This window comes from Apostichopus japonicus, chromosome 16 (genome assembly GCF_037975245.1).
Source record: "Apostichopus japonicus isolate 1M-3 chromosome 16, ASM3797524v1, whole genome shotgun sequence".
Lineage (NCBI taxonomy): Eukaryota > Metazoa > Echinodermata > Holothuroidea > Aspidochirotida > Stichopodidae > Apostichopus > Apostichopus japonicus.
The window spans coordinates 39,275,021-39,301,061 of NC_092576.1; the positions used below are offsets into that span (position 1 = coordinate 39,275,021).

At 36.7% G+C, this 26,041-nt stretch overlaps 1 protein-coding gene and 1 pseudogene across 2 annotated transcripts; one reads left to right on the top strand and one right to left on the bottom strand.

Annotated features, from left to right (window-relative positions):
- LOC139982311 (membrane-associated tyrosine- and threonine-specific cdc2-inhibitory kinase-like) lies at window positions 1–25,953 on the bottom strand. 2 transcript variants are annotated; one of them, XM_071995025.1, is made up of 16 exons: window positions 25,710–25,953; window positions 23,095–23,308; window positions 21,832–21,982; window positions 19,781–19,881; window positions 18,232–18,314; window positions 17,051–17,176; window positions 12,167–12,242; window positions 11,208–11,330; window positions 9,794–9,885; window positions 4,657–4,763; window positions 3,943–4,088; window positions 3,545–3,731; window positions 3,070–3,187; window positions 2,822–2,920; window positions 2,222–2,408; window positions 1–1,541 (listed from the first exon to the last, which is right to left on the bottom strand). In XM_071995025.1, exons 2-16 carry the CDS (start codon window positions 23,194–23,196, stop codon window positions 1,512–1,514), a joined length of 1,728 nt encoding a protein of 575 aa, XP_071851126.1. In that variant the 5' UTR covers window positions 23,197–23,308; window positions 25,710–25,953; the 3' UTR covers window positions 1–1,511. The 2 variants fall into 2 exon arrangements, with proteins under 2 accessions (XP_071851126.1, XP_071851124.1); XM_071995023.1 differs by having other exon boundaries at window positions 2,222–2,411.
- On the top strand, window positions 25,216–25,288 carry LOC139983928 (U2 spliceosomal RNA; annotated as a pseudogene).
- Window positions 25,954–26,041: the final 88 nt, after the last annotated feature.

Below are 26,041 nucleotides of genomic sequence, written 5' to 3' on the forward strand. Positions count from 1 at the left end.
GGGGGGTAAAATGTTCGTAATCTTCCAGAGTATGTAACTTTGTAACATCATTAGATGCATACTGATATGTTATTTGCATAATATATGTCTACTATGAGGAAGAACTGTGTCCTGAAGAGTCCGCCAAAACTATGCTTTCTCTTCCCGTGCAAAATCAATGGGTACATAACCAGTAGTTAATTTATTTTTATTCATATTGTCAACTATAGTATTTGGTCATCTCAAATATATGCAACCCAAGTGAACCAATATTACATTACGATTAATCCGAGCTACTATTTGCAAGCAATATAAGTTGCGAGTCTTTTTCAGTCATGAAAATTGCCCTTATAATTACATTCAATACTTTAAACAATATTTTAATATATTTGTTAAGATATAGTCACATTTATTTTAATTTGATCTCCTACAGTCCTTTTCCTTATAAATGAACACAATATTTCCTCCTTCTCTTTTCCGTGGTAATAATCACATTAAAGCAACGTTTTAGTAGCAGGTAAAACGAATAGAAAGACTTGCTGTGTTATACTTCCTCGTATAAAGAGTTCGTTTCTGGAATATTTCATAACAACGTAAAAAAAATGCCATTCTAGGTTGGTGATTCAGTATACTCTAAACACAGTATTCTACAGAACACTTTAATAGAAACTAACTTGACTCTGTCATACAGCAATGGAGATAAGCAACAGTTTACCAACCATTTGGTTCTAAATCAATGTGAATAATAAAAAAAAAACATGGAGAGAAAACATTGTAGTCAGAACTAGTATTTTGCTACATCACTATTGATCAATAGTGAGATGGTGATATTAGAAGTATCTGTTAGATGGCATAACCATGACCAAACGATCGCTACTAAATTAAATAATTTAGAAGGCCATTGGCTTCACATGACCTCCTTCCACTGGACCTTGAGAGCCTGCAAAATAAGTCTTTCGACAGAAACAAACTAGTTTAAAATTTAAACTTCAAGCAGAATCCTCTCCAGCAAAAGTAAACCAAAAAAAGAGAGAAAGTTTGTTACTTTTAGAAACATAACTGTTTACTCCAGCCACTAAAAACTTCGATTCTGTACCACTAATTTGTGTAACAATTTACCAACATTACAATATGATTAATCCTTACAGACACTTTAAATTACAAAGGTTTTAATAAGTTTGATTTCTTGGAGCATTTATAGTATATCATTACTGAAAGTCCGTACAGATGGACTATAACCTCAAAACTGTATGCTGTGTATAACAAAAAGTTTGTTCATCATAATCCTCCTAGGTCAGAGTACACAAGACAACCGGAAAACACACAGTGTAAAACATGTAAAAAAACCACTAGCCATTTATCAAAGCATCCTCTTCCAGCAAACATGTGAGTTAACACAACAAGTGTTCATATAAATCAATCTTTGACACTACTCTTAGATGTCCCTATCATACGTTGAATGCCACACTATTTAGTACTGTTTAATATAGAGCAGAAGTTGCTGCCTCTTCCTCAAGAACTGTGATCAATTCTCAGTCACTCTCGTCGGCTTCATTGAAATCCTAGTGAGCAGAAAATATGGAAAATGTGTAAAAATGCAGGTGGATGATAAAGCTCTTTAAAGATGAAGATCTTCAATGAGTATTACACTTACATTGTGTACTTTACAGCCGATCGTATCCATGCATTGGATACGGTGAAAGGCTAAATACATACAGGGGTACATTGATCATATTTGTACTGAGACTTAGATGTTATGTCATCCAGGGAAGGGTTCTAAGGGTTCTAAAGGATTCTAATGGGTTATAAGGGAAGGGTTCTAAACATTTGGGAGGATTTTGTGGTTAATGGAGGATGCAAAGATGAAAATGTTGCTACGTTTTATAACTTTTGATACAATGTAGAATTTTTGCTCATTCAGTTTGGATTTCATTTGTAAAATTATAGAACTACATGAGTAGCAACTTCTTTGTCCTGTTATCTGTGGTTATCCATTAGACTGTTTGATATTCATAAGAATTATATCAGTATCTCATGTTTCTTTAATACGGAAAAAGTACATGAGCAAGTTATAAAACTGGTACTTTTTAAATTACTTTCACTTGTTCAACGTTAAGCTGGAATTTAATAACACAACATAAATATGTTTCATGACAACCATTACAACAGCAACAATAATATTATGCCCAGATTTTATATCTCTGTAATAATAGAAATTGTCTAATCACTGGGTTTAACTTACCATGTGTAGACTTCGAGGTCCGATACTACACTGAAAAGAATCATCCCTGCTGTCTTCATCCATGCTAGATTCCATAATAGATACCTTAGAAGGTGTACCAACAGGGGACCCAAAAGGGGTCCCTCTAGGGGTACTCTTAGGTGACCTCAATAGACTTACATTTGGGCTACCACCAAACCTGAGAGCTCTGCTGAAAAAAAAAACACAAGATTATTGGCTGATAATTTAATTGAAAATATTTTATATCATCATTTATCTTAAATTGTCAACCTATTATTTTCAATTTACTTAGGCTCTATTTCATGTATTTCTCTTTTATGTGTAAGGATGTCTAAATTTTTTACTGAGACTAATAAGCAGGCAACAGATCAGATTCATGAGGAGCACCTTGCACCTCTGCAACCATACTCTGCCAGGAAATTGGAACTTGTTTAGTCAATGACAGGGCAGTTAGAGTAACTTTGCCAGAATTTTAATTAGTTTGTGCTTCCTTAGCATATCAATGTAATTTTAAACTACAGACAAAACAAGAACTCAACAGGTTTGAAATTGTTTCAGTGAGATGGGTTAACAAAGCGGTCACCAACATGGTGATATTACCTCTGTGGTGATAACCGAGCAATAGGGGAGGAACTCCTTGGAATTGGTTTACCACCTCTTGGTCCAGATTTAGGAGTCCTTGGTAGAGGGAACCGAAACCTAATCAACAGAGAAAATCAAATAGTTACCTAATACAATAAATATCCTCATCAAAGTATGAATGATTCAAAATACCATACAATGGTCTTCACAATTTGAACAGCCAAAATTTAAAATTCTGAAACATTTTAGAAGTATTAAAATTTTACCGAGCTTTAGATAACAGAATTGATGATCCTTTCGGAGCATCTTCCTCGCTGGAGAAGGAACTGTTGCTAAGGGGAACACCAAAAGAACTGTGAGATTGGTCACTCTCGAAACATTCATCTACATAAAAGCCAGAAGAAGAAAACACAATGTTTGAACAAATTCTTGGATGAACACTTCAACAATACTGTCATTCCTAAAATGCGCTCTATTAATGATAGTTTTCCAATTTCACATCGTAAACACATGTTTTACTCACTCTCTCAACTTACCCGGCAAGAGCACTCAAATGCTACTAGTACAAATGTTGCTAGATGTTGAGTTCATTATGTGTGTTCTCTACAACCCGTTTTACATATTCTCCTCATTTCCAAACATTGCGCCTCTCCCTCTTTCCTCTTACCCATCCCCCCTCCCTGTTAGAAAAATAATTTAAAAATAATCACATGAAAAATAAAGCAAATACAAGTTTCTCACCATCGGAGAAACTAAGATCCCAATCTGATGGTCTTCTAATTTGTCTCTCTGTTTTTATAACTTTCTGTTCCATAGCAGAAGTTTGGAACAACTTTCTCTTCAGCGAGAACAGAGGACTGAAGATCCGATAAAATATGGCCAGAAAGAAACTCCACAGAACTAAAAGGATGTGAAAACATTTGTTTTTCTGTAAAAAAAAGGGAAAGGAAAAGCATTTCAGAGTAAATGTTGAGCCTCTTTAGCAGCACCAAGGGATGATTAATCTTAGATCTCAATTGATTGTTACAAACACAGTTTTCTACATGATGTCATCAGCAACTTAAGCTTCATCTCGTGGTACAATGATCCAATCATATTCATAATTTTAACTAATTTAAATGATCTGTGCTGTTACTCACCAACTGCTGCAAAAAGAGCTCACGCCATCTAGATGTGAGCACTCGCTGGATCTTGGGGATCGTGATGAGTTGGGCCAGGGTAGGACGTTGGGTGTAATCTCGAAGGAGCATAGCAACAACAAAGCTTTTCAACTCTGGAGACACATCTGGCAAATGATATAGAAAACTTCAGGTCAACATCTGAACAAATGATCTGGATTCCAGAGTTTTCATTTTATAACAAGGAGCTTTAGAAGGCTTACCACATCAAGATTAAGAGCAATTATGAGAATATTCAAAATTTTTATTATTCTATTATTCAAATTTTCCCAAAGTGCACAACTTTGTGTTACACATTGTAAAATGTGATTTCCAGGAAAACCAATATGTACAGTACAGAGAGAGAAAAGGGTAGAAAAAGTTGCTCAAATTGAAACTCCAGTAAACTTTCCAGAAGATACAAATCCCTTCATACAAACAAGGGAACCTTTGCTTCATGTTAACAATATACCTTATACTGTCTAGTATAGTGCATGAGGTCTAGCCTAACGACCAACACAATGTGAAAAATACAGTAGCTGCTAATAGCCATACAGAGCTTGGGGATGAATGCCCGTCAACCAGTAGGACTAAGAAGTGTCATAGGGAGCCTACAGACTGGAATCCAGAGGCTAGGTACCAAGCTCTGGACTTGACATTATCCTGGGTAGGTGCCATGGTGTGGGATTTACTTACCCCTGGCTAGGTGCCAAGGTATTTCACCATTTCTAAGTTGATGCCATCCATCTCCATGTTGCGGAATCTCCAAATCTGTTGCTAGCTCCAAGATAGTCATCCCTAAACTTTTATGTTTTTAAAAGAGAACAAAGACCATCAATGTTGATAAATAGGTAAATTTTTGTATTGTTTAGTTTAGTTTAGTAGAAAAAAGGGATCAGGAAGGACACTCAAGTCCCCATCAAGGACCCTATAGATGAGAAAAAAAGCTGAAGACACAAACACCCTTTAAGGAACTAATCATCCTAGTACCCCTCCTGTGGACCTTTTCGAGTACCTCTTTATCCTTAGCAAATAAAGGTTCCAAGTATGCACAGCATACTCCAGATGAGGCCTTACCAACCTCTTATAGCCTAACAACAATGTCCTCTTTCAGAAAACTGAATTTCCTCTTGATCATACCTAAAATCCTATGACCGCTTTAAGCAGATTCAAGACAATGTTTAGAAGGTTGCAGAGACGAGTCAATGTAGATACCTGGGTCTCTTTCAAAAAAAGACCTCTTGTAACTCCTCACCATTAAGATTGTAGATATACTTTTGGCTACTGCTACCAACATGCATCACCTTGCATTTATTAATATTAACAAGCATTTGCCATCCCTGTGACCAGGAAAGAAGCCTTATTAAAATGCGTTTGAAATTTCTCGGAATCGCTTTTGGAAGAGACCTCAAAATACAGTTTGGTGTCATCAGCAAACTTCTTAGCTGTACACAAAATATCTTCGTCAATGTCACTTATATAGGCAACAAACAACAAGGGACCCAAAACAAACCCTTGTGGCACACCACTAGTAACTTCCTGCCAAGAAGAAGTACAGCCGTTTATTACAACCCTGTTTCCTATTACCAAGACTTTCTCGATCCAAGACAGTAAGTTCCCATGGACACCCATACTCTTCGACCTAAGTAAAAGACATTGGTGTGGAACTTTATCACAGGCCTTCTGGAAATCCAGGAACACAACATCTACTGACGTCTATGGCAAGCCAATTGCTCAATAAATCGAAAAACATGGATTATCGGTTGAAAAACCATGTTTATCAACCAATAAACCATGTTTTTCAATCGAAAAAACATGTTTATTGACCGATAAACATATATTTTTGGTTGATAAACACTGTTTATCTGCTAAAATCCATGTTTTTCGTTGAAAAACATAAATTATCGCTGATAAACATGGTTATTTGGTGATAAACATGGTTTTTCAGTCGAAAAACAAGGTTTATCGGCCAAAAACTGTGTTTTCAAGCGATAACATGGTTTATCTGCGTAATCCATGTTTATCGCGTCAAAACATAGCTACAGTCCCGCACAATCCGCACATGAACAAGTGAGGAATAATAATCGGCTATAAGCAATAGTTGAGTCTATATAGAAGACCTTTAAAGTCATAGGATATAGCCATAGAGCATAATAGGAACTCATTTTTACTCTATGGAATAGCCTAACTGCATAATATGAAGGCTTACAATAGTCCAATGGCTAAGCGAAGTCAAACCTACCGTTGAAATTTCCACAGTGACCTGGAAAGTCTGTGTATGAAATTTTCAACAGAGGGTTGGGAATTTGATACTCTCTCCTCTCTATTCAACAAAGGCACCAACGCAGAATTTATCATGAGATACAACCCTGAGCACACCACGAACAGTCTCACACCAGTAACAGGAGCCATTATTTATTGTTCCTAATTATGGATAGGGCCGGGACCTAACAAAGTTTGGGTACGGCTCGCCCACATGCTGCTTCGGAACCAAAGATTTATCATATATATACTAACATAACATGTAGAGTTTTAGAAGTAGTTACTGTAAATTTCCATCAGTCGCCAAATATAACTAGAGCACCAATGGTGCAGAAGCTCATACCTTTTCGAGCTGAAAAATGTAGGGCCCACAAAACCAATTTTGGGCCCGTGAGGGATACCCCCCCCCCTCCGTTAGCAGAATCCTGGCCACACCACTGGCTATAATTCCTATTTTCCCCTTTAAATCCTATTTTACCCACTCTCTCAAACAATACCACTGACCTACCCTATTAAACTTTCTCCCCTCTACCTTAGCAGACATAACAAGCACTCCCTACAAGACATAACTTCACAAGCTGACTACATACCTCAGGCTCAAAGACTTCTATGAATCGGCAAGTGCTGATTGGCTATAGGGCTCTCATGCTTAGAGTTCAACAGTTAATAACAACTCCCAGTCCTGCTTTAATTCCACTAACAGCCTCTGCAGAGCTTAACCACAAATGTAAACAAACACTGCAGAGACTGGGAGACAAATTAAAGGAGCTTTGGCAAAAAGTGAAGGCTCATATTTTTTTAAACAATGGGGATTAATTGTAATTAATTAACTTTTGACCAAAAATTTTTAGGCATCACCTTATTCATACACAATCCAACAATCATCAGTTCAACTTTGAATATGATCCATCAAAATCTTGAGGAGATTGAGATATTTGAAAATATTACAAAGAATGACCCCCGATGACCCCCTAAATGACCTTTGACCTCAATTTTCCGAACACCCCTCGTAACTCTCATCGCGAGGAACATTGTGACCAAGTTTCATTATAATTGGCCATACACTGTACGAACAGGAGCAATTTGAAAATATAGGGCCGCGGCCCGGGCCACAAAAGACCCCTAGTTGATCTTTGATCTCAAATTCATGAACACCCTGAAGGTAAAACTACCATAGTACTATCGTGACAAATCCTCAACATTGTACCATGGAATCTGTAGGAGAAGAAGCATTTTGCGTATTTCCACAAAATTGCCCATTACGGCCCACAGGTGACCTTTGACCCCAAATTTTGGACCATCTCTGATGGCCCTATACCCAATGGTCCTTGTGTCCAAGTTTCATGAAATTCCATCAAACACTGTGCGAGTGGGAGCGGTTTTACCAATTGTTGACGGATAGAGTGATAGAGTGATAGACGCCGCACTGTAACAATAGCTCACATCAGCATGCTGGTATGAGCTAAAAGCATGATTTATTGCCAAAAAACTATTTTTATCGGTTGATAGACAAGGTTTATCGCCGATAAACATGGATTTTTGGCGTAAAACATGGTTTATCGGTCAAAAACCATGTTTATTGGCAATAAACAGGGTTTATCGTCGATAAACATGGATTTTTACTTACTCAGCATTTGGCTTGCCATAGACGTCTGCCTATTTAGTGAGTTTGTTACATCTATCATAAAGTCAAGAATATTAGTGAGACAGGACCTTTTTTTGACAAAAGCCATGTTGAGACTCTCTGATCAAAGACTGACTGCTGAAGTGACTGACCATAGACTTTTTAACAAGAGACTCCATGACCTTACAACAACACTAACGGGCCTATAATTACAGGGCTTAGACTTATCACCCCTCTTGAAAATTGGGGTAATATTAGCACATCTCCAGTCCTTAGGAACATAACCTTCATTCATAAATTTACTAAAAACCAATGAGAGTGGAACGCAGAAATGGTGTGCAAAAGTCTTCAACAAATACAGATGGATTGCATCAGGTCCAGAAGTTTTAGAAACATTTAGAAAAAGCAGCTCCTTTAAGCAATCTCATCCAAAAATAAGACTGTATCCAGTTTAGGACCATTAGTTCCTGACAATCAGGAATACTAATCATATCTTCCCTTGTTAAAACTCAGTAACTTACACAACATAGTTGTTCAAAAGATCTGCAAGATCCTGACTATCAGTAACTATATTATCTAAGAAAAACAACTGCATCTTTACTTTCTGCTTTGAACTGACATAAGAAAAGAAGGCATTTGGATTATCCTTAATATTTAAGGCAATGTTATTTTCTGAATGCTTTTTCCTTGCTAGCAGAATTTACGTCCTTGCAAACAACATCAAAAGCTTGTATATCGTGATCACTAGTTCCTATTTTTCCTAGATCCGTCAAATCAACAACATTGCTTGGATCAGAACTCAAGACAAGATCCAGGAAGTTATCCCCCTAGTAGAAAAAGTAACATGCTGATGTAAAAAACAAACTCGCACAACATGGAAAATCAAAGTCACCTACTGTATTATAACAACATCACATCTAATTAAATCAAACAGCAAGACATCGTTATCACCGCTGCCGTTAGGAGAATGGTAAACAACACCAATAGTAATAACATCACTGGACCTCTTGGAGTTGTTTGTGGACAACTCACACCAGAGAGTTACAAAACAACCTTGCAACTGAGACTTCTCAACACTTACAATACCATACCTTACATAGAGTAAAAATCCCCCCCCCCCAATACCATTATGAGTACCCCTCCAGTTCTGACTATACACAACATACCCTGGGTAAGAAACCTCAGCACTATCAATGTCCTCCCTAAACCTAGAGTCTGTGAGACCAAACACATCAGGTTTCAGATCCTCAAAAAGAACAGTAAACTCAGCAAAATCTTTACGAATACTTCTAGAATTGGTAAAGACAATCTTCAGCTTATCCCTGAAACTGTACCTTAGCATGCCTCCTGATAATGTTAGGACTATGACTATCACTTTCCTTGCTTTCAAAACGCCTATAAGCGCCTCCATTACAAACATAATCCTTATCAAGATTTATGCCTGCTCCCATCACCCCTCAGTTTGTGTAAACATAGCTGTTCAACAGAGTAATTCACCATCCAACCAAACAATGAGGCCCCAGTATTATCTACAGTAAGTGCAACCAATCCCTGGCAACCAAATCCCTTCTACCCTGGAAACATGACGACATGTGAAAAAATGTGAAGACAAAGTCAGAACACAAACTACGCAAGAAACCATTCAAAGTTACCAACTTAAGTTACTGAACCTTGTTGTCAAATCTTGGCAATAGACTACAGATGTTTTGGAACAAGACATTCTTGGCTTGTCATTTTACTCAACCAAATAAGATACATTGAACTCTGTCTCATTTCAACCATCCTTGAACCCCTACTTGCCATTAACAATATGTATGAATTAGAGTGCTATTTGCTCTTTGCATTAAATACAAAAATGACTGTAACAACTGAGCCAATAAACCATTGACCTTTCCTCATATTAAGCATGAAAATGTTTCCATATATTATTTGTCTTCATAAACTCACCTGAAGACATCAGCAGCTTTGCTGTACTTCCCTTCCAGTAACTCTGGGGCTAGGTATTTGGCATCCCCCTCTCGAGCATTGATCAGCTCTCCCTGTAAACATTGAGCATGAAAGAGAAAATTCAGGGTGGTAACAGAACTAGTGTTGGATGAAGTACTTTAGCTTATTGAATCACAAGACTTTGGGTGCCAACAGAAGCTCATTTCAAACTCTATCCATGTGATGTTTGCCTATGAACACTCAAGTTTACTTAAAGCTGCATGTTTTCGATCAGTGCTCAGACAATTGGAAGGCAGGTCTGAAATTGTGGCACTCATTCCTGCTACCGGGACTGCCATTTAGCAGCCTGAAGGACTAGACTGTACTTCCACCATGTGACCACTATCTCAAACACGGATGGCGATGAAGGCATCACATTCACTGTAACTACAGTATTGCCATGGTAAACACAGTTGTTCGGAAACTCCCAGTTTCCAATACACAAACCAGAAATACCCAATCCACAGAAGAACCTCTCAACAACAGCGGCAATTGTGAATAGGTTTTCTGTTTTATTTTTGTGAGATTTTTTTGTGAGGTTTTGAAACATGAATCTAGGAATTGTGGCATGAACACTCACACCCCTACAACATGTAAACCTTTAATATTGACTCAAATAGCAATATTTTGCTCTATGTCAATCTTTGCACACAATCTTCAGACACTAAAAAAAATTTTGTTAAAAATGTAACAAGTTTGCTTGTTTTTTCTATTATGTGGAGATGCCATTTGACATGACTAACATGACCTATCTTCCATATTTATAACCACTACTTATTATGAAATTAATAGGTTGCCACTGGGAAAGATGGTTTTAATGGTTTAAAGCAGCAATATACTGTTCAAGTTGGTACACATTTGCATGATTAGCATTTGTTACCAAGTTTGCTAATTAAGCAGTGCTAACATCAAGTTTATCACTCACAGTCAGCTATACCACAGAGATGATGTGTTATGTGCTGTTGTGAAGTGATACAAGGTGATGGATGGGGTGGGATATTACGGGATGCTTTTTGATGTGGTGTGATGCAAAGTGATGGATGGGGTGGGATAGGGATCTGTTTTGATGTGAAGGAAGTGATGCAAGGTGATGGGTGGGATGTGATGTGATGTGATGTGTATTATACAAGGTGATGGATGGCGAGGGATATGATGAGATGCTTTTTCATGTGATATGATGCAAGGCGATGGATGGTGTGGGATTCGGCATGATATAATGCAAAGTGATGTGGCATGATAGATCACATGGGTGTGATAGGATTGAATGCAATATAATAGTCTGAGATAGAATGTCCTGTCATCCACTTTGAATACCAGAGATGTGATGACACTGGATGTAATGTCATGTAATGATGGTTGGTGGAAACAAACTTACTGATTTCACACTGACTGTCAACCCAAAGTCTCCCAGTTTACAGAGGCCATCCATGCCAATGAATATATTGTCTGGTTTAACATCTAGATGAAGGAGGTCGTTGTCGTGGAGATGCTTTAGTCCCTAAGTAATGTATAAATAATAAAATATGTCATAAGAACTGAATAGAAAAAAAAAAAACACTTTTAATGATTATTTTGGATTAGAAATATTAACATTTCTAATAACATTTACATACACAAAGCCACATTCTATTTAAAATGTTCCCTACTTGCCTCCCCTCCCAGTTGCTTTCAAAATGTAAAACTGCATGTTGTTGACACATTGCATATCTACATATGTAATAAGTATATCAAGTCTAACGATTATTACTGTTTAAATAAAACGGTAATGAATAACCTAGCCACACTGTATTCCACACTTACTAAACTTGTCACCATGTTAACATTTAGCACAAATCTAGGCACTTAAAAGTCTTGGAAAAATGAAGATCAAGGAGGATTTGCATTTGAATCAGTCATTCGTAAAAATTCTAAATGCCATGTGCTCCAATTCAATGAGACTTATGTCACCATGGCAACCTTCTTTTTACAACTTTACAAACATAGTGAAGTGTCAAAAGTATTAGTATTGAAATTAGTCAGTAATAAAAAACCTAACCATGCTGCATTCCACACCTACTAAACTAATGTAACCATGGTAACCGTTTGCACAAATATAGGAAATTATTAGGTTTGGAATAATGGTTGTCTTCCCAAAACCTGTACTAATTGAAGAACTGCATTGTAAATTACTGCATAGTCTGCCTTGGAATTGTGTAGGAAAGCTGGACTTTTTATTATTGTTTAATTTTAAATGTTTATTTGATTTCTTGTGTATTTTGCAAACCAGTGAAATATGCTCACGTGGAATAAACTGAGGATAGATAATCACTTATTCCAATACATTACATAACTTACTTGTATTAGGTCTCCAAGGTACTTAAAAGTTAATTCCTCAGGAATATCATGATTTAAATCACAAACTTCTCTCAAGCTGAAATGAAAATAGACATTGGGATGATCACATTAACATCAGCAATGAATATTCATGAAGGAAGAACAGATACACTTTGTGCAAGCAAATGAAAACCCATCAGATTCAATATTCAATATACACCATGAAAATGAGACCAGGAGTATGCCTGCTAGAACTCTGTGCATAATTCATGAGTGGGAGGTGCTCAAGAGATGAACCTCAGGGATACAAATGGAAAGAAAACCAGCATTTTCAGTTTGCCGTTGCTAAGTTTCTTTGTAACATTTGTTTTAAAACTATGCAAGTTACACACAAGGGATTTTATATTCATTGAAGCAAAATACTATTCAGTGTACAGCTAACTGGAACAAAGCCCAGATCAAGACAAGGTATTGATTAAGGAGCATGGTTCATAGATTAACCAAGCCATCTAACTGGACTTTCATTGCAGCTAAATATTATTAAGTGCACAACAAACTGAAATGTAGCCCCAGCCTAGACAAGGTATTAAGGAGCTTGATTCATAGATTAACCACATCCATCAAAGTGAATGCTCATTGTAGCCAAATATTATTCAGTGTACAACAAACTGAAACACAACCCCATCTACAGTACTGATTTCGCTTAACTCCCGTTGAAAAAAAATCAACGATCGATAAAAAACGTTGAAAATCGATAAAAAAAGTTGAAAATCGGTTAAAAACGAATAATTTCGTTGACAAGATTTAGACTACTGCGGGCACGGGTTGTCAACGAAGTTTCAACGAAAATTCCACGAAAGTTATCGCGATCAAAAACCGCAAAGGCTATTCTAGACATATCAAGGTTGTGACTTGCGTTGAATCCTTAGTTTAACTACAGCCGTTTTCAGACTCTACCAGAAGTTGTAGAGGAATATTACAAATGTTACAAAAGTTTGATTGTACTGTAGATAGAGTAAGTTCTTTACTAGGTGTTTGAAAAATGATTTGGCTAGGATAATAAAAACTAGTCTTGATCGATCGTAATAAGCACATTCTACGACTCTTAAGTTATAGGATAGTATTAAACTAAGATAAGTTTAGGTTAGCTCACCAAGGAACGCAGCGTCAGAAAAACTAGAAATAAAAAAAATATCCACAATGAAACAGTCGTAGCTGGATATCAAAGAGATCTTTATTTCCAATAAATTCCTGTGTTACTTGACGTACTACAGTACCGTTTACTACAGAACATCACTCACTAAACAAACTTTTCTGAGAGCGCATTCCGTACAAAAAATCTCCCCCAGCTTCAATGCACGCAAAAATAAAAAAAACATCCTGTTATTTTCCCCCTAACCCGTTACTGTAAGTTGCCCGCGAATGCAGATGGACTGCCCTGGTATTTAGGTCGCAGCCTGGGTCTGGGCCACCTGCAGTTTGCTGCTAACATGTGTATTCCCTACCCTGGATATCCCCACCACCAAACTTTTTTTGAGAGGCTTAGTCCAATCATAAACCTGGCTTTGTCAAATTCACGCCTACCATCTGTTAATTAGCATAGTATTTATCTGAACCTTTGGCTGGCTGCCTCTAGAAGCAAACATTATTTTACCCCTACTGTTCGTAATGGAATGGATGTTACCTGAAAACCAAATATTCATTCATATTATAAGTAGAACAATCCAGCAGGGATAGAAAGTTTATCTTGAATGAACCAATCAGAAGTCGTGCTATTAATAAAACTTGAAACACCTGGCCAGCAAGAGAGTTGCAAACAATTGTATCCATGACTACTAAGAAAATAAAGCAGTGACTTGGGGCCCACGTTGGGTAGAAATCTGTGGAAAATGAATATATTTTCATTGCTTATTTGAGTATTGTATATTGGGAAGAGCTGATCAAACATTAGTAGGGAGGGCTTTCAACTGGCCTGACGGCTTTCAACTGGCCTGACGGCATGTACATTTAATTTAATGAGAAGGGGGAGTTTTTATGAGTCTCCCGGTATGCGTCACATGAGAAGTAAATGTTTTTGTTTTTCGGTTTTATCATCGTTTTTCAAGTGGAACAGCTCATAAAATCATATCAAATGAAAATAATACATATTTGAATATCCTTCCTTAGTTTTACTAATCAGGAATGTTTAATAAAGCATGCAATGCATCGTTCGAAAAAGGTAATTTTAAAGTAGAATTGAAAATGAACGACATAAAACAATATCTGTGAAGCGTGTGGAGCACAACTTTGAATATTCGTTGTGAAAGAAAACATAGCAAACGATGCTTATTGCGTACAGTAAATAAATTTCGCGGAACTGGTATAGACAAATTACGTACTGCAGCTTACGTCAGAGAAGCTCATAAATGACACAGGTGGATAGAGCGCATCAAAATTCGGTTTAGGAAATCCCTATACAGCCGACAAAAGTCGATATCTCCTTCCGTTTTCGAGTTATATGCGATTTTGTGTTTTTGCGATATGGTTTTTAGTATATTTTCATTCAATAAGGTCGTTTTTGTGTGTGTTTAAGTAAGGGTGTGACCCAACAGATATTTCGCTAACCGTTTCACCGTATCGCCTGCCGGTCGGTTTAACGTTTAAACGCCGTTTCCCGACGCACGGTCACTCGACTTTTAATGAAAATAGGACATAATGAGTACAATAATTAAGGTTTTTTCCCCAGCAGGTAGCAATTCAGGCAACAAGACACTCGATCAATGTATGTTAATTACTAATTAGGCCCAATAATATTGCGAACCTTTCGTGTAATAATTGCTGAAAAGAATAACACACATGATCAGTATTCGTGGTGTTCAGAAGTTCAGATCACTGAATTTATATCACTCGGCCTTCGGCAACATCGTAACTTTTGAAGAAAAAAACAATATATTTGTCTATCTATCGCAAGATTTTTAACAAAAACTCGCCTAAATTAGTAAACTTACCCACCTTTCCTGCTTACTTATTAAAAGTCATGTTAAGAAAACAAATTACGCACGCACGTGTTGTGCGATGGGTTGTAAAAATCAAGTTGAAACTGGTTTGAGCAGCCTCCGATTTCATTTTCTTTCTCTTGTGTCACATACATGATACAGTACCTTACATTAGATACAAAAGTTAATTCAACAACAGCCAAAATTTGTGTCGCAATAGGTTAAGTTTTAATCGCGCTGCGCAGTACCATTCATAATTTGCATATAACATCAAAATTTACACTCGGCGTCCAGATGGCGGGAGATGTAACATCATGTTCAATCTGTTGTGTTGTTCCCATGGTGCGATGAACTTGGGCAAAGTTCAATGACCTACTTATGTTCTGTGACCAATGTCAGTGGGAATTATGTGTGTAAAATCTCGGGTTTTTCCATGTGTTATATATATAGAAGTTTTACGTAAGCGGAGCGAATTTTAAGGCGGCTCGTTGATTGTGAGGAAGCACTTATCTAAGCATCAATATTTGTGAAAAATATCGTAAGTTTTTCATTTTCATTCATTTTCTTTTATGTTTGCCGCAATCCCGCCCGCAATGCATGCACAGCATAATACCATGTGTGAAAAAAATGGCTGTACACCTGCAGACCTGAGAGAGCAAACTGGCCTTGTGTTGTTAATGTTATGACGGTACTTTCTAGAACGACCATTTGCGTCTTTTGGGGTCAACATATTTTCACACGGGATTTCAACATGCCATTGATCGATGTACACGGGTGATATATGTCACAAATATTAACTGGGAAAACGAATTGACGACACTATCATGAGCTTATGACTATTGGCCTACTACTTGAGTTATATTGAACACATTATTCATGCCTAAAACATCGTTTTTCTGTTTTTTTATAGATAGTTTGCAGTACATTACTAAGTTCTTCACATATTTTTAAATAATTTTCATGTTTAAAATGTAAACAAAATAGAAAAAATAAAAAGGGAAAACGCCTTTTTGAAAAATGGAAGCGTCCTCGCAGAATGGGCGGGGCATCTTTATTTTGCTTCAAGTAACATGTTTTCGCTCGGAAACAAAGTTTCATACTTCAACTCTCATAAAAAAACAAATTTACATCTCTTAGAAATAACTATTTTTCGTATTCTGCAAGTAAACCAAGTTTATATGTCCATTCACTGTTATTTAAATGGTTAAACAGAACTTCAACTTATTTGGAAGGGTGCCTCGTGGTACATAGCTTTGACTGCAACCTCTTTAAAAGCCTGGCGAAGTTAAGACTTATGTCACTGTGTTTGGGGTTCACAGTCAGAAAACGTCCCCCGTCAGTTTAATTACACGTTTCTTTGAGTGTTACTACTCATATAAGCATGAGAATGCTTTCGAAAATAGTCCCTCTTTCAAACGACTGAACTAAAGTCTAACTGATATTAATAAACGAAGTTTACGCGTTTTCCGACGTTTCGTGTAACCACAAATTGACCTTCTATTTCGTTTAAAAAAGAATTTCAACGTACCGTTGAAAATTCCACGAAGGAAATGACTGAGATAACCAATCGATAAAATTCGATAAAAAACGATAAAAATCGATAAAAATCGCTGAATTTCGATGAAAAACGAAGAATTTCGGTTATTTTTCTTTCAACGAATTTTAACGGGAGTTAAGCGAAATCAGTACTGTAGTGCTATATCTAGGCTAACCTAGACAAGGTATCAAGTAAGGAGCTTGATTCATAGATTAACCACGCCTTCAAACTGAATAGTCATTGCAACCAAATACTATTCACTGTGCATACATGCTACTGAACCTAGGTTTATGAAGACAATGAAGGCAGACATTCATTAGCAATTCAGACGAATAATCACATTAATTCACTAAGGTCCCTTTAAAATGTAATATTAAAAACCTTATCTTTTACCTCATTTGGCAAAGCTCTGCTTGTATGTAGAGATGGCCCCTTTCTGCCCAGGCTCTATGAAAACCAACACAGTTTATGTGCTTTCTTAGACCTTCATGCTTGTTCACTTCTTCCAACTTTCTCCTCCTAGAAAAGACAAAAGCAAACAGGAACAGACATCAAATAAAACAGACAGTATTCAGTGATGAAGAAATATACAACAGCTATATTCCACTCCTAGGTAAACCTATTATTTAATTAAATAAATAAGTTTTTATTTTAGATTTGAAGTAGTTAATGAAGATGTGTTGCCAATATTGAAAGGCAAAGTATTCCAAAGCTTTGGCGCTACAGATGTAAAGGCTCTGTCGCCGTAAAAAGATGTTTTAGATAAGAGGTCCTGAATTGAGAAGAAGTTTATTCGATGAGCGTAAGTTTACATTGGTAGGGTGAGATATGGAGAAAGACCGTCACACATTTTTTAAGTTATGAGGAGACTTGAAATGAATATGTTTTTGAACAGGTAACCAGTGTAATTGACGTAAGACATGGGTGATGTGTGTGTGTGATGTTTGCAACGTGTGACAAGCCCTGCCACAGAGTTTTGAATAAATAATTCCCTGCATAGTCTTCAGTTGCAAAGCACACTATGATGCCAGATACATGTTTATTGTTAAACACTACGTATTTATAAAATAATAATATATATTCACACGATGGAAGATTTCATAACTTTGAAAAATTAATTTACAGTAACTTAAACTCAAGAATTAGCAAATCCTGAAACATGATGCCTCTAGAATTCCATTCCAAACTCTTTAATAGTGAGTCAAGTGATAGAACCTCGTTTTGGCCACTTTACATTGTAGGCACAATGAAATGTCAATAAATGCCCTTACCAGGGTCAAATATTAGTGCAGTAAACATTCCACTGTGTTATTTTGAATAGTCAGTTAACTAAACAAGGTCTGCTGGTACCTTTCCTAAGTCAGAACGATGGAAAACAAAGGCAACAATTGTTATTTTGATGAAACAATTTCGAATGATTAAGATTTGGGATGATGTAGCCCCGAGTAAGCTGTATATACAGCTTTTCCAGTGAAAATAACTTTGTTAAAAAGATATTACTTTCAGTTGCTTTTATTCCCAGCAGCATTTTCCCTTCTTTTTATCTAAAACCTTAATTTTGGGATAAAACTTACTTGTCTCCTTCACCCCTGAACCTTTCTCTTGACCTTTTGACAGCATAGAACCGACCATCCTCACGACTCTGAACTTTGAATACCTGTCAAGAGAAAGACAAGATGCATTTGGGGTCGAACAGGCAAATCTTTGCTAATAATTAGGCCAGAAATTGAGAATCGTTTATCAGGGATGTGCCCACGCTGAGCGGCGCTGGGAGGCACTGGGCAGCCCAGCACTAAAAATTACTGCCCAGCACTGTCTTAAAAATCGTGAATCCCGCCCAGCACTATTTTCATCTAAAATCCCAAAATTTCTAACAATATATTTAACATAAATTGGGCCTAGCCAATGCCAAAATCATACAGACTATAATGCATCAGTTACGCATGCGAGAAAAATTACTGACGGCTCTCAATCGGTCCCTTGTAAAATCTCTTTGAAACAAACTAATAAATTTTACCAGGTAGGCTACATAATATATTTCACTAAAAAAAAGTAAAAAATGTAAGTTGTTAGCAAAACTAGTACTTGTGTATGTGCTTAAAAAGCTACACAAGTGCAAGCATTTGGCATCTGAGCACCTTCAAAAATCGAAACATTTCTCAAAGGGGAGGGGGACACCCCCTCCCCCTTAGAACGTCCCCCAGGACAGCAATCAGTAAACCAAATATTGGGTAACTGTAGCCTGAAGCCCAGAACATGCTACAGTATAAAGTAAGCTTAATAATTGATAGCAAAAAGGTTTGCAATAAAGGCAAACTGAATCATGACTTTTTACTGGCTTAGTGATTCAATTAGCATTGTCAGTGCCTTGAGAAATTAAGTGGCATCTGTGTCACTCACTGAACAGTCCCTGTCTAACTGTAAAGATTGGAATATATGAAAAGTTTTAGTGCTTCTTTCAAAACTTAGAATATATTTACACGTTGTAAGTTTTTATAACTCGTTGGGTGGATACTGTTGCCATTATGATATATATTGATCAATGCAGTCATCAGATTATGCATATTTATACAATTAATAGATGATTATGTGTGATTCACTGTGTACTGTGAACTGTGTATTGTGCAATGTGTACTGTGTATTGTGTATTGTGTAAAAGTGTGTTATGTAGTGTGTAATTCGTAATGTGTACTGGGCACTGTGTAGTGTGTAATGTTAACTGTGCAATGTGTACTGGTACTGTTAGTGTGTGTTGTGTATTATGTATTGTGTATTGTTTAATGTGTATTGTATACTGTGTACTGTTTATTGTGTAGGGTGTATTGTGTTCTGTGTAGAGTTAAGTGTGTTTTGTGTCTTGTGTAGTGTGTAATGTGTAATGTGTACTGTGCACTGTATATTGTGTACTGTGTACTGTGCACTGCACAGTGTGTATTGTTCTCTGGGCACTGTGTGCTGTGCTCTGTGTTCTGTGTAGTGTGTACAGTGTCTACTATATACTGAGGCTACTTTACAGTATGTCTACTGTGTACTGTACACTGTGTCCATGTGTGTGTATTTTGAAGATGGCGGATATGTAGCAAAAAAGTAAAACGAAAAATAAAAAAAACTCTGTGAGCTTACCTCACCAAATGAGCCTTCACCTAGTTTGGATATTAGATCAAAACATTGATCAAAGAAAAGATATCTGCTGTTGACATTGTAGTGAGGGCTTTGAAGCAAACCTGAAGAAAAGGTCAAGGGTCATAACAATCTCATTGATAATTTTCTGAGCTGTAAGCAGTTATGATATACTTCAACTATGACTAAATGACAATTGTTGTTCTAACACATATCCAACAACTTATTAAATAATGCAACCTAACGGAATGATACCGAGAAACTGTCCAAAATGCGAACAATCTTTTTTTCTTTATGAAGAGCAAACACAGTTGTTACTGTAAGAATAGACTTAGAGACCTCAGGATTATGAGTTCGGAGTCACTAATTACAAATGAAGTTTCCAAGCATCAACTCAAGGTAGGATACTACATAAGGTAACCAGGAGGTGGCTTTTAAAAGTTTGTTCTGGGTCTGATAATCATTTCAAAAGATAATTTAACAAGATTGTCGAAAAAGACAATGTAACTTGACCACATAGTAAACTGCTCTGGATTTCCACAACTTTCTATTTCGATGGAGACATCAATCATTAATTTAATCTGGGTGAGACTGGGTTTGATATTCATATCAAAAGCTATTAAATTTAAGAAGAGAGTCAAAGAGACAATGTAGCTTTAACACATAAATGAACTGCTCTGGATTTGCCGGAATTGTTAACTTTCTATTATGATGGAGACATCTATCATTAATTTAATCTGGGTGAGACTGGGTTTAATATTCATATCAAAAGCTATTAAATTTAACAAGGTTGTCAAAAAGACAATGTAACTTTAACAAATTACAAACTGCTCTGGATTTGCTGGAATGGTTCACTTTCTGTTACCATGGAAACATCAATCATTAAATCAATATCTCCAGTTTCTATGCAGTCAGTATTAGTTTAATGACACAAAGAAAATATAAAGTTCCCATCAAACCCCATCATAAGGGTACAATATGTCACCATGTGTTTGAATCAAACAGGTCATTGAGTTTATTCTCAAACAAAATGCAATGTTTTGAGTTTAGTGCATACAGTTTCACTGTAACCTACTTCACTTTATTACTTGTTCCTAGTGTAACCTACTACACTATATTACTTGTTCCTAGTGTAACCTACTACACTTTATTACTTGTTCCTAGTGTAACCTACTACACTTTATTACTTGTTCCTAGTGTAACCTACTACACTTTATCACTTGTTCCTATTGTAACCTGCTACACTATATTACTTGTTCCTAGTGTAACCTACTACACTTTATTACTTGTTCCTAGTGTAACCTACTACAAGTTATTACTTGTTCCTAGTGTAACCTACTACACTTTATTACTTGTTCCTAGTGTAACCTACTACACTTTATTACTTGTTCCTATTGTAACCTGCTACACTATATTACTTGTTCCTAGTGTAACCTACTACACTTTATTACTTGTTCCTAGTGTAACCTACTACAAGTTATTACTTGTTCCTAGTGTAACCTACTACACCATATTACTTCTTCCTACTGTAACATACTACACTACATAACTTGTTCCTAGTGTAACCTACTACACTTTATTACTTGTTCCTAGTGTAAAATGCTACACTATATTACTTGTTCCTAGTGTAACCTAGTACACTTTATTACTTGTTCCTAGTGTAACCTACTACAAGTTATTACTTGTTCCTAGTGTAACCTACTACACCATATTACTTCTTCCTACTGTAACATACTACACTATATAACTTGTTCCTAGTGTGTAACCTACTAAGGTTCACTATATTACTAGTTCCAAATTGACAGTTCCAGATCTGTAATTTCCAATGCTAATCCTATGGAATTTGCTTGAAATTGAGTGATTTTGATAGCTTCAGAATTGCAATATATGTACTCATGGAGCCTCACATTCTTCAGGACATCCAATTTAATGTTGTGACCGGTGATAGTAAATTCCATGAATTTGGGGAGAAAATTCAATGAAATTCTATTATAAATGGATAGAAATAATTCATTCTAGCATTCACGCTCGTGTTCCACTGATTAAAAGGATACACCCAGTCCTGTCTGGGTCATGAAAGGACACCGCCCTCGGTTTAAGCTCCTCATCATGTGACCTGTTGAAAAAGAGGCGGCTCACAGGCGGTGCGCTCTTGATCGGGGGCCGGGGAGCGGCCTTACCATCATCTGGTGTCCTAGTGGAGAGCTAGAAAAGAAGCAAGAAGGACCACGCAATAAAGTGACAGTGTTATTGATCATCAACTCTCTACAGTGTCCTCTTTTCAATTGAGATTTTCCATCTTTTACATCATTTTTGGAAAATTTATCAGAACTGTATGTATTTTTTTTCTTTTTCCAGCTTAACAAATCATACAGAAAGCTTACAAAACAGGTGCCCAGGCAAGCTATTGGAGAAGCGGAGAAAAACGTGTCTTTTTCTTGGGATAATTTAGTGTTGAAACTTTTGCCTAGCAGTTTGAAGGCACTCAACTTTGTCCCATATAAAATTACTATGCTTCTTGTGTACAAACTGCTATACATTTTTTGCATATTTGTTTAGCAATTTGCCCACTTTGCATAATTTTGGGGGTTTTCTTTTTTCCAGTACTACTGTAGTGCTTAATATTCTTTAATTATCGAACACCAATCATGTTGTGAAGAACTTTTGTAACTAAAATGCAAGATATTAGAATCCTATAGCAATAGTAGATAGTAATATTAATATTAATACTAAAATCTGATCATCTGGACGAAAAATAATTAGATTACAAGCTATCCCTTTATGATGCCGGTAATCTGACCTACTTTCGAATGAGGTGTAACAGAAGTGTTAGACACCACCATCGATACCAGAAAATACACACACACACAGCTTGCTACCGTCGGTAATTAGACACTAGTGTACAGTAAAAACATGCAGCTACGGTCGATACCCACAACACAGTGCACATAGCAGCGATGGACATCTCAGCAGGGAGTTTTTATGGAACTCCCTGATCTCAGATCCAAATAAAAGATAACAAGAAATCATGTTTCATTATTGTCTGCATTTTGTAGCGACATGAAGAAAACTTCAATTGCAAGCAACTGGAAGTTAACTTTTTCAGAGGGCGGCACATGGTTTGGGGCGAGTCTTCAATGCCTTTAATTCAGCATACTGTTCATAAACATTGAGAAGGGCCCAACATTACTGGTTGAAAGCTTCTGTGTAGAACATGTGTTCTACTGTATGGTTGACATTTCAAAGCATTCTGAATATATATGACCACTGACTAAAAGATAGTCAGAAGCTGCAAATAATTTGTTCTTAAATGTTACCTTCTTTTGGGAGAAAGAGACCTCTGGAAGAAACTTTGGAGTTGGTCTTGGAGTTGAAAATGATTTATCTGGTACCACAAAACTGTTTTGAAATTGATGCATGCCAAATGGTTGCTGGTTTACTTGTATTGTAATGTCACAACAGGTAACAGTTGTTTACTAGCAGTCTCACGAAACACCAGCCATAAGAACCATGGTTTCCATGAAAAGATATCTGCAAGATAAATGATACGTTTGTTTTAAATAATTTTACAGGCAAAAGTTCTTTATTGGAAACACCTCTAGAGCTCTCATTGTTGTCAAATATATTTAACCTTGCATCTCAGAGTTAACTTAAATTTTCTTTACTGTGTTGCAGCCTTCAACCCCTTACCGATAGCCAAATGAACGTACCATTGAACTCTAACAGAAATAACATTTCTGATTAAAGGGTGTGAAGACTGCGCAAAAGAGAAACATCTAATGCCGGTAATCTGACCTAGTTTCGAATGAGGTGTAACAGAAGTGTTAGACACCACCATCGATCCCAGAAAATACACACACAGCTTGCTACCGTTAGATACTAGTGTACATTCAGTACAAACAGCTGCGGTCAATACCCACAGCACACTGCACAGTGTATAAACGATACAGCCATGGACACCTCAGGTCCAGCTAGAGATAACAAGGTATCACGTTTCATTACTGTCTGAATTTTGTAGCGACACAAACAAAACGTCACTTGCAAGCAACAGATAGTTAATTTTTTTAGATGGCCGCACTGGGTTTGGGGCGAGTCTTCACTGCCTTTTAAGGCCAGCCAGGTTTGTCATGTTACATTTCTACTAATTTATGGACAACAAAAAAATTCTGTAATATAATCCTAGACACATAATTTCCCATTTAAATACAGAACAGCCAATTCCCACTAGCATATAATGGCTAATTAGGTTGTACATAATTTGAATGTCTCACAGGCATTCCTATTTCATCACAAAGTATACTGGACTGTACTGTGTACATGTGTCTAATATGTAAGTATGGCTTAATTGTCAGTTAACATACACTTATATTATAATGCCAACTACGTATAACAAGAAACAATGCTCAACAATCACAAAAATATATTCAGAAATATGATGCAATTTGACATGTACTATTTATTCTGATCAATTGAAACTGATTTCATGTAGAAATCGCTTTATTGTATTCATAACGAAGGCATTAGGCTTTCCTTTGTGTTTACTGCCGCCAAACCGGAAATGGAGACTTAATGTAAAAACTTCTATCCTACCATTGGACCATTATGCTATAACAGAAAGCCCTAACCAACTTTGTAACTGCTTTATCATTTCATGTTTCAAAAACTTGTAATATGTAAACTGTATATACTCTACAGATTTATATAGTTATTTATACATATACTGTACTGAGTGCAAAATCTCAGTCTGGTAACAGACCTGATCTCTCAAGTTTGCAGTATATTTGTGCTATAAAGGATGAGTTTTACCGATAAGTTGTAATCCTTATTTTAATCCAGATACCATAGCTATGCATAAAGTCAATTGGAATTGCCCCAGTAATGTAAATAACACACTGTACTCTCAGCTTGACTGAGGGTGCAAAAGTTGTCTTGGACTCTTGTCAAGAAACAGGTGTATGTTACTGCCAAAAACGACACCTAGCTTGACCCAAGCCTAGGCTATAGCCTAAAGCTAGCTCGATAGCATAAGATAGACATGTTGTTTCTCTGTGAGTAGGGAGAAGTAGAAAATTGTTTTTCACAAGAAGGGAAATGGGAACAAACTCACTCTTATTTTCCAGGTTTAGTAAACTTTTGGCTTCAATCAGTTGCATAACAGAGTCAGTCAGATTTAAGACTTACATCTTTTAAAAGTTTAACTTTTGTCTAGGCCAAGGCTACCATTACTCATAAGACCCCTTACACTTCCTGATTAACTAAAGCACAATACGTAATTAAGCCTACCAATTGAAAGCATGTACATAGTAACAGTAACATATCTTGTTGGTTGATAAACGTTTCTGAAAAATTGTTGTAGGACTACGGACATAAGCAGAACCGTCAACACTATTTCTTATAAGTAGGCCTAGGCCTGCAATAAGTTAGTCCCAATATCTCGAAAAGCTTCTCGGCCTTTTGGCTAAGATCATGTGTAGTATCTGTTCCCTTAGGGAATGGTGATACACACCTGACGATGATCACACAGTCACAGTCCCGATGCAAGGGGACTGGGGCTGAGAGCGGATCAGTCGTTTGGTAGTTTGGTTTTCGTGCCCAGGTTCTTTCCTGGGTGACTTTTTCTTAAAAAGTATCTCGAAAAGCTTTGGTCAATGGCATAGTAATAATCATAATATCTGATGCTTGTTTCTCACAAAAAGGAATTGCAAAATACCTCCTTATCTGTGTTGTGTATGGTTCTCTCGTGGTCTATCATTGGAGAACTAAGAATAAAAGCAGACTTAAATCAGGCCTACGTTAACGTGGGCCTAGGCAAAAATATATCTTTAATTACGTTAAGTTACCTAGGCCTAAGCTAATCTTAATAACACTAACAGAGGTTAAGTAAAACAGTTACTTAGACTAAAGCGTAGCATAGATTATGCCAATTACTCACCTTCAATCAATGTATGCCTTACTAAGGCCTTCGGCTAGTCCACGAATCAGATCGTTTACTTGGTGAAATCAGCATACATGCCATGATATTTTGGAGGTGTCTTTAATTTAAATAGGTGGTTGATCGTCAAAATTCGTCATGAAAGGAAACGTAATACATGTCCATACATGTTTGTTGTCTTAGGCAAGCATACAATAACAATACAATCCCAGGACCCAGAGCCTTCACACGACAGTCATAATGCACACAGCCGTGTCAATATTAGACGTCTCGAAATATTGCGCGAAAGTTTGCAATGGCGGGAAAATATATGTAAAAATTTCTATGCCATA